This window comes from Macaca mulatta, chromosome 1 (genome assembly GCF_049350105.2).
Source record: "Macaca mulatta isolate MMU2019108-1 chromosome 1, T2T-MMU8v2.0, whole genome shotgun sequence".
Lineage (NCBI taxonomy): Eukaryota > Metazoa > Chordata > Mammalia > Primates > Cercopithecidae > Macaca > Macaca mulatta.
In genome coordinates, this window is record NC_133406.1 from 227860180 (window position 1) to 227869323 (window position 9144).

General features: G+C 47.1%; 1 protein-coding gene across 1 annotated transcript; it reads right to left on the reverse strand.

Moving 5' to 3' along the window:
• Positions 1-1766: 1766 nt before the first annotated feature.
• Positions 1767-7359, reverse strand: LOC715953 (PRAME family member 17). The gene is made up of 4 exons (XM_015110192.3): positions 7305-7359; positions 4339-4650; positions 3369-3947; positions 1767-2343 (listed from the first exon to the last, which is right to left on the reverse strand). Exons 2-4 carry the CDS (start codon positions 4623-4625, stop codon positions 1785-1787), a joined length of 1425 nt encoding a protein of 474 aa, XP_014965678.2. The 5' UTR covers positions 4626-4650; positions 7305-7359; the 3' UTR covers positions 1767-1784.
• Positions 7360-9144: the final 1785 nt, after the last annotated feature.

Consider the following 9144-nt stretch of genomic DNA (forward strand, 5'->3'; position numbering starts at 1 on the left):
ATCAGCCAGGTGTGGTGATGGGCTCCTGTAGTCCCAGCTACTCAAGAAGCTGAGGCAGTAGAATTTCTTGAACCTGAGAGGCGGAGTTTGCAGTGAGCCAAGATTGTGTCATTGCACTCCAGCCGGGTGAAAGAGGGAGACTCCACCTCAAAAAAAAAAAAAAAGAAAGAAAGAAAGAAAAAAAAAAAAGAACATCAGATGTACCCTGTAAATATGCACAATATTTATACATCCACAACAATTTTAAAATTAAAAAAATAGTAAAACTAGGCACGGTGGCTCATGCTTGTAATCCCACCACTTTGGGAGGCCAAGACAGGAGGAACACTTGAGTCTAGGAGTTTGAGATCAACGAGGTCAACACAGTGAACTCAGGTTCACCTGAGTGAACCATCAGAGAGCTTCCTGGCCCACATGGGGCAGGTTCCAAAGAGATTCTCAAGGCAGTGCAGGAACACTGCCTACAGGTCAGTGCCCTGGTGTCTCATGTTTCTTGATAAGGAGAGAAGGGAGACGTTATAGGAAGATATCTCATTGATATGAATTAACTTTCCAAAAGGTGTATTTTTGTATTAATGTGCACTAGAAATACTTAGAATATGTAATATGCATTTTTCTAAAAGGGAAATTGGACACAACTACCTTAATTCAGTGAAACCCACCAGCCACCGTCAGGACAGGCAAGAGTTGGTGATGTCACCAGGCTCCTGCAATACACGCTATGGCCATTCTCTTCCAGGTCAGGGGGCAGCCCCTGGTGCAGTGAAGCTGTTTCCTGGCATGGCCAGTTTTCAGGAACGGATTCCTCTGGATCTGCCCGTTAGGAGTGAGCAGGGTCTCGGTATCTGGGGAGCAGTGAGGGCCCCTGAGAAGAGGGTAGATTTCAGTGGCTCATCATCATTGCCCACACAGAATGTTCCAGGCCCTAAGTGTGCATCTCTTGTGAATGAACCCAGTGAACAGGCATGGGAGAAAGCAAGTAAGAAACAGATGACTGAAGAGGGTAAAAAATGGATGGGAATTAATCAAAATGATCACACTTCAGTTTGGATGCCTGGATTTGCTGTAGCTGAACCTCAATCACAGAAAACTTAGTACCTTTCATCAGCAACTAGAGATTTCTGATGTATAAATAGCTAAAACAGATTGATCAATCATGGAAGACACCAGAAAGTTTCCATTCAGTTTCCATTTATTTATGACATTTTCAAATAACCATCCTTGCGGGGTGCTAACTCCTGCATCACTCTAGAACTTCAGGTTCCATTTCTGAGTCTAGGAAACAGGTCCCTGAAGGCCTCATCGATGCCAAGTCAGCGTTTTCACCCAGTCCTGCCCCAGCTGAGTCGCCTTTGTTTCTCCACTTCCAGTCAGCACTTGCCTGAAACACACGGCTGTGTGCTTGCTTTAAGATGCACCTCACCGGGCACGGCTGCTCTTGCCTGTAAACCCAGCACTGTGGAAGGCCAAGGTGGTCAGATCACTTGAGGTCAGGAGTTCGAGGCCAGCCTTTGCCAACATCATGAAACCCAGTCTCTACTAAAAATACAAAAATTAGATGGGCGTGGTGGCACACGCCAGTAACACCAGCTACTAGGGAGGCTAAGGCAGGAGAATCACTTGAACCTGGGAGGTGGAGGTTGCAGTGAGATGAGATTGTGCCACTGCATTTCAGCCTGCGGGGGAGAGCAAAACTCCATAAACAAAAAAAAGCACCTGTGTCCTAGATTTCAGTGTCCAAGGGTCCAGAAGAAAGCTTATCTATTCCACTAACCAGCTCTTCCCTAGGAGCAAAGATGGAAGTCCACTGTCTCAGATGGCCATGAGCCACAGGAAGGGCAGGGAACGGGACCAAAAAAGATCCTCTTGGGCTGCCTGACTTCCCTGAGCGTCCGCATCAGCTCAGCCCGAATTGGGGCAAGGATCTCCCAATTGACGTGACCCCTGTTGTCAAGACTCTCCAGAGGGGCAGGATACAACTCCAGGCCTAACTTGCTCAGCCCGCCTGTGTGACGCAGCAGGTCTTTCAGAGCATTCGTGGAGGTCTCATTTCCACCAAAGTAGAAGGTGGTGAGCTGGGAGCAGCGGCTCAGGGCAGGCAGGAGGACCCTGAGTTGGGAGTCCTGGATCCGACAGTCCTTTAAGGTGAGGCTCTTGAGAGTAGCAGCAGCTTTCTCTAGCAGAGCTCCAAGGGGCTCAAGATTGGTGGTCCACATTAGGATATGAATCAGGTGCAGCTCCTTTAGCTGACTGAGGCTTGGGTACTGAGACAGACACTCCACGTCCTGATCAGCTAGGTAAGCATGACAGAATACAAAGGCCCGCAAGGGGTTCTTGAGGCACCTAGGGAGAGCAAGAAGTTAGTTCTGAGCAATGGTGCCAGTTAGAGGAGGGGGTTGGGAAATAATCTCAGTGGTAAATGTGAAGTGGGCATTGAGCAATTCTGCACCTTACTACAACACAGGTGTTATGGTAACCTGCAGTGGGGAAGCCTGTTTCACCCAAATACAAGTTTGTTCCCATCATCAGATGATCGTCTGGGTGCAAGGTGCTGCCTGATGAAGACTCAGATCATTCAGGGGCAGCTCCATTTTAGGCTCAGTCCTTTCACCCTTGCTTGTGTGATTGGTTCAAGGCCACAAACTCCTTAAAGTCTCTTTACTTCATCTTTCAGCAGACAACCTCATCTCTGGGCCAGAGGAGCCCAGTGGGAGATGTGCACAAGGAACTCAGCTGAGCAAGGTCTATGGGTATCAGCTAGGGCTACCTGCCTGCAAAGGTTCCCTGACATGTCTGTGTCTGTAAACCACCTATCACTTTATACCACTCTCATGCCTACTCCCTCACCTCTGTCCAGGAAGCACGCTTTTCCCATGCCAACTACTTTTCCTGGGGTTCAATAGAACCTTTTAAAGACAGGGAATTAGAGACAGGATCATTGGCATTTACTAAGCTGTGAGGACAGAGCTTCTACAGTGAAACGCACAGGTTTGATACACTTGCCCTTCTTTCACACTCTCCTCTATATGAAGAGCAAGTTTCAACATATTAACTTTAAACACACTTCCTAGAAAGGAATTCACAAATGCACCCTCACTAGATCTGAACCCCCGACTAACTAGCTCCCTACATGACTCTCTGTGTTGCAACTACCCCAGGCCATCCCTCTGCCCTTATTTGAGTGGTCTTGTGATACCCACTTCAGGATATAGAGCACTGAAGAGCGTAATGCACTGATATTTTAGCCTCCCATTCCCTGTGACATCACCAGTGGCTGGCACACAGTACATGCCCACTAGCGTTTACTGTGAAAAAGAACAAAAGGTCTGTGGTATGGTCTGCAGAGAAAGCTCACCATCCTTTCTTACCTGAGCAGGTGCTCCAGGTGCTCTTTGATATTGCTGACCTTTCTTATATAAAGCATCTGGGGGTAGGACAGGCAGAGGAATGGAGAGTCCAAGTCAGGAATGAACTGCTGGAGGCCGCTCACGTATAACTCACCATCATAACCGAAGGCTAAAAAGAGTTTGCGAAGATTGCTCATCCGGCTCAGGTAAGGGGCAAACTTTCCTGTTTGATTCAGAGAGCACTTTCTCCTGACTTCCAACTCCTGGATACTGTCTGGGTATATCCTTTCCAATAGATTTCTGAAACTTGAAGTGGGCATTGAGTAATTCTGCACCTTACTACAACACAGGTGCACGAGACCGCTTCTGTAGTGGACCCACCCACAGAGGTAGCTCAGGCATTCATCCAGCGCACTGTCCTTTAGGCAGAGGTCTATGAACACCTTCAAGGGCTGGCGCTCTCCCGTCCTCGGACAGTCCTCCACTGTCTGCCTCTTACTCATGGCCTCTGGGGAGCAGGACAGGGCCCGGGCTCCAGACCATATGGTCCAGAAATTCTCATCAACATCCCGCAAATCCAGCACTTGAAGTTTCCACCTCCTGTGAGTCACATGGGGGAAAAGTTCATAATGAGCAAGGACCCCCCCCGACCTGGGCTTTCCCTCCACATCCAGGACATCAGTCAGCTGCTTCTGTCCTCAGTGCTCCCACTTCTGTCTCTTCTCCATCCCGTTCCCCCTTGGATTCTCCCTGGCACCCACTTCTAGTACCTTGACCTTCCACTGGGAGGAAGCAGGTTCCTGTTTCCTCGGTGGACCCTGCATGGTCAGCAGTCCTTTCCCAGAGGAGCTGGGCCATGGCCAAGGCCTCTCATGGGCACCATCAGAAGCCTCTGAGCCACCCTAGCTCCCCAACCCCGCCACACCTGAGCCAGCTGTCCCCTTCCCTGGATGCCTGGGCCCTTCCCACCAGGCCACCCGAGTCACCTCACCTGGGCCGAACCTTCTGGGCCAGCAGCGTATCAAGTCCCTTCAGCGCAGCTCGCAAGGTCTCCAGATGAGGTGTCTTCATCAGGGATCCCAGAGGGAGGCGGAGGAAGGGCCAAGCCTGCACCATCAGCTTCAGGTCCTCACAGCGTCTCATGCTGAAGGCCTCCATGAACATCAGAGGGAAGACCTCCCGGGGCAGCTCATCCAGGGTGAAGATGGTCAGGGACCGGTTCCTCAGCAGGCTCTGCCCTGCCAGCTCCAGAAGTCTGGATGGGGACTGGAGGCTCATTCTGACAAATCTGCAAGGAAAAGCTCTAGAGGAAAATCCAGCAAAAAGGCAAGTTTCTCAGGCCAATCCCCTACAACCCCCACTTCTAGGGCCAAAGTCATTTCTCCAGCATGTGTGAAAGAGCCCTCAGTTTAGTCCAATTCCATTCTGTAATAAGTGGCCACAGAGACATAGTTCTACCCTTCTGATACCAAGAAGAGTGTGTCCCAACCTCTAAAGAGTCAGCAAGATCTTTCCTAGTCCATGATTATTAGCCTCTGTTCCACTAAACTCATAACACCGGGAAATGTTACCGAGGATCTCTGAAGCTCAGATCTCATGCCTAGCTAATCTATTATTTGATGACTTTTTGTAAAGACATTGGCTTTCACTATGTTCTCCATGCTAGTCTTGAACTCCTAGACTCAAACAATCCACCCCCCTTGGCCTCCCAAAGTGCTGGTATTACAGGCATGACCCTGTGCCCAGCCTCATTATTGAAAATTTCAGTGAGAAGCTTTGAAAGCTATGTGACGGTGTTATGCATCATTCGCAAGACACAGATGTTTCCAATACACACCTCTTACACATATTAAAAATGAACTACTTTGGCTGGGTGCAGGGACTCACACCTGTAATCCCAGCACTTTGGGAGGCAGAGGAAGGTGGATCATCTTAGGTCAGGAGATCGAGACCAGCATGGCCAACATGGTAAAGCCCTACCTCTACTAAAATTACGAAAATTAGCCAGGTGCAGTGGTGTGTGCCTGTAGTCCAAGCTACTAGGGAGGCTGAGGCAGGAAGATCGCTTGAACCCAGGAGGCAGAGGTTGCAGTGGGTTGAGATTATACCACTGTACTCCAGCCTGGGAAATAGGCTAGATTTAAAAAAAGAGAGAGAGGGCCGGGCGCGGTGGCTCAAGCCTGTAATCCCAGCACTTTGGGAGGCCGAGGCGGGTGGATCACGAGGTCAGGAGATCAAGACCATCCTGGCTAACATGGTGAAACCCCGTCTCTACTAAAAATACAAAAAACTAGCCGGGCGTGGTGGCGGGCGCCTGTAGTCCCAGCTACTCGGAGGCTGAGGCAGGAGAATGGCGTGAACCTGGGAGGCGGAGCTTGCAGTGAGCCGAGATCGCGCCACTGCACTCCAGCCTGGGTGACACAGCGCGAGACTCCGTCTCAAAAAAAAAAAAAAAAAAAAAAAAAGAGAGAGAGAACTACATTTGACTAGACTTCTTAAGCCCCACCCAGATAATCCTGATTGGATTTTTGGCTTTCTTCCAGATTAACTGATGGAATTAAATATTCATCCACCAAAATGAAAGATTTATGGATAGGGTGAAAGTGCAGGACTCATTCACTGATTCACTCCACAAACACGGAGTTTTACTAATGTGTCCTTCATTGTCCTGAGTGTGAGATAGGGAAGGGTCAAATCTCTTCCTGACATTAGACAGAAAGAAAAAAATTTGAAAGTATCTTTGTTGAGAGATCCTTGGCCACATCACATTTATCAAAATATTTCAGAGTTAAAATAGTTTTACAAAGACAGACATGACAGTCCCTAAGGAAACACAGTAGAAATCTTCATGTATCCAATGATCACCTGGGTGGTATAATTTAATTTTTTTTTGGTGTGGGAGAGCTGAGTCTCACTTTGTCGCCCAGGCTGGAGTGCAGTGGCACCATCTCGGCTCACTGTAACCTCTGCCTCCCAGGTTCAAGCGATTCTCATGCTTCAGTCTTCCAAGTAGGTGGGATTACAGGCATGCACCCCCACACCCATGTCTCCATTCAGGTGAAAGAGTTACAGTGAGGATGTGATTGCTTTAAAATTAAGGCCAAAGATCCTCTTTTGTTGAGATTTTTTTTTTTTTTTTTTTTTAAACAGGGTCTCAATCTGTTGCCTAGGCTAGAGTATAGCAGTGGTGTGAACATGGCTCACTGCAGCTTTAATCTTCCGGGCTCAAGTGATTCTCCCACCTCAGCCATCCAAATAACCGGGAATACAGATGCATGCCACCATGCCTGGCTAATTTAAAAAAAAAAAAATTGTAGAGGCAGAGCACCACTGACTCACAGCAGTAATTATAGCACTTTAGGAGGCCGAGTCAGGTGGATCACTTGAGGTCAGGAGTTCGAGACCAACCTGGCCAGCATGGTGAAACCCCACCTCTACTAAAAATACAAAAATTAGCAAGGCAGGGTGGCAGATGGATGTAATACCAGCTACTCAGGAAGCTGAGGCATGAGAATTGCTTGAGCCTGAGAGGTGGAGGTTGCAGTGAGTCGAGATCGTGCCATTACACTCCAGCCTTGGCAACAGAGTGAGACTCCATCTGCCCCCTCCAAAAAATAATATTTTGTAGAGATGGGTTTTTGCCATGTTGCCCAGTTAGGTCCCAAACGCCTGGGCTCAAATCATCCCCCCACTTTGGCCTCCCAAATGTTGAGGTAACAGGCATGAGTCACTGCTCCCATCAAGAATTATGAAATGACATAAACCAAAGCACAATCACATTTTTTGAAATAAAGACAAAACTGCATTTAGAAGAAAAAATTCAAAGTTTCGAATTGTTCATATGAAAAAAAAAAAAGATAGATATTGCTCTCTGCCATCGTAGGCTGCACTGCCACCATCCCAGATGGGCTGACTGTAGGTCAGATGGGAGTGTCCTTACAGAAATTAGGGACTTACCAGATGTGGACTGAGTTTGCAGGGTGCTCAGACCTCAGGAAGAACCAAGCAGTAACTCCAGACTTGAAGACTTTGGGTCTCTCTCCTCTGGGTCTTTAGAAGCTTTTATTGACCTTTCTCATCACAACTCCCACCCACGCCCCTCCACGTATCCACTGCTAGCTTCCAATCAAAACGTGATTATCTGATTGCATTTCTGAAGCTCCACCCAGTTAATCCTGATTGCGTTTTTGGCTTTCCCCAGATTGATGGATTGAATCAGACATCCATTCATATCAGATATCCATATTAATTTCAGGAATCAAAAATTGACAGTGTTAGGAATAGGGTGGAAGTCAAGAATTCATTCATTCCAGGCCAGGCAAGGTGGCTCATGCCTGTAATCCCAGCATTTTGGAAGGACAAGGCAGGTAGAACACCCGAGGTCAGGAGTTCAAGACCAGCCAGGTCAGAAAGGTGAAATCCCGTCTCTACAAAAATACAAAAACTAGCCGGGCATGATGGCAGGTGCCTGAAACCCAGTTACTCGGGAGGCTGAGGTGAGAGGATCACTTGTACCCAGAAAGCAATGGTTGCAAAATTGTGCCACTGCACTCCAGTCTGGGAGACCGAGGGAGATTCTGTCAAAAAAAAAAAAAAAAAAAAAAAATCATTCATTCATGAACTCCACAAACACTGATGGACTTTTACTAATATGTGACCTTCATAGTCCTGAGTGTGAGGCAGGGAAGGATTTCATCTGCTCCGGACATTAGACAGAAAAATAAAATCTGAAAGTAGTGTTGTTGGGAGATCTTTGGCCACATCAAAATTATAAAAACGCTTTATACTTAAAAAAGCTTTATAAAAACAGAGGAGTCCTCACTACAAAATCAGAATAAAACTTTCCATGTATCAAATGGTCATGTGGGTTTTATATCACCTAAGGCAGCAGTTTATTCACTCGTGCTGGTGGAAGAGAGGTGCCACTGAGGGTGTGAGTGGTCTCAGGGCTTAGGTTAAGACTTCTCTGGAAGAAATGGAAACCTTACCTTTAAACTTTATAAATGTAATCAGTGAAGAAGGGAAGGGAAGAAACAAAAATAAACCAAGCTTGCAGCATATTCAGCATTCATCATGAGGTCAGCTTGCTCTCTGACCTGCTTCCTCATGGCTGCTGGCAGCCTACTGTCCCAAAATCATGTAGACCTTAGATTATAGTTTCCCTTGACTGCCACATAAGGCTCACTTCAACTTCTGCCTCCTCAGTTCAAGCGATCCTCCTGCCTCAGCCTCCGGAGGAGCTGGGATTACAGGCACATGCCACCATGCTGGGCTAATTTTTGTATTTTTAGTAGAAATGGGGTTTCACCGTGTTGGTGAGGCTGGTCTCGAACTCCTGACCTCAGAATACACAGAGATTTTTATTCTGTCTTTTAGGGCTGACATCACTGTCTTCTTCAAACTGTTTTAACTCAGAAACGTTTTGAGACTTTTGAGGTCCCCCGATAAAAATACCCTATTTTTTTTTTTTCTAATGTCAGGAACAGATTAAACCCTTCCCTGTATCACTATGGCAGTCACATATTAGTCAAACTTTACAGTGTTTGTGGAATATATGAATAAAAAGCTTTAGACTTTCACCCTACTATTCACTTTCATAAATGCCTATCTAACTTAATCACTCAAGAAGAAGAAAGTAGAAAACTCAATCAGTATTAACTGAGTGGAACTTCAGGATCTAGTGGGATGTCATTTTTGGATTGGAAGTTGGTAATTGGGAAGGGGGTTGCGGTGAGAAAGATCAATGAAAGCTCCAGAAGATATACAAAAGAGCCCCATACTCTGGCACCTGAGCTAC

Bases quoted from the DNA above. Each gene is read 5' to 3' on its own strand.
- LOC715953 (XM_015110192.3), bottom strand. From the start codon at position 4,625: ATGAGCCTCCAGTCCCCATCCAGACTTCTGGAGCTGGCAGGGCAGAGC. The intron at 3,948-4,338 runs GTGAGGTGACTC...TGTGACTCACAG, and splicing joins GCCCAGAAGGTTCGGCCCAG to GAGGTGGAAACTTCAAGTGC. The intron at 2,344-3,368 runs GTAAGAAAGGAT...TGCTCTCCCTAG, and splicing joins CACCTGGAGCACCTGCTCAG to GTGCCTCAAGAACCCCTTGC.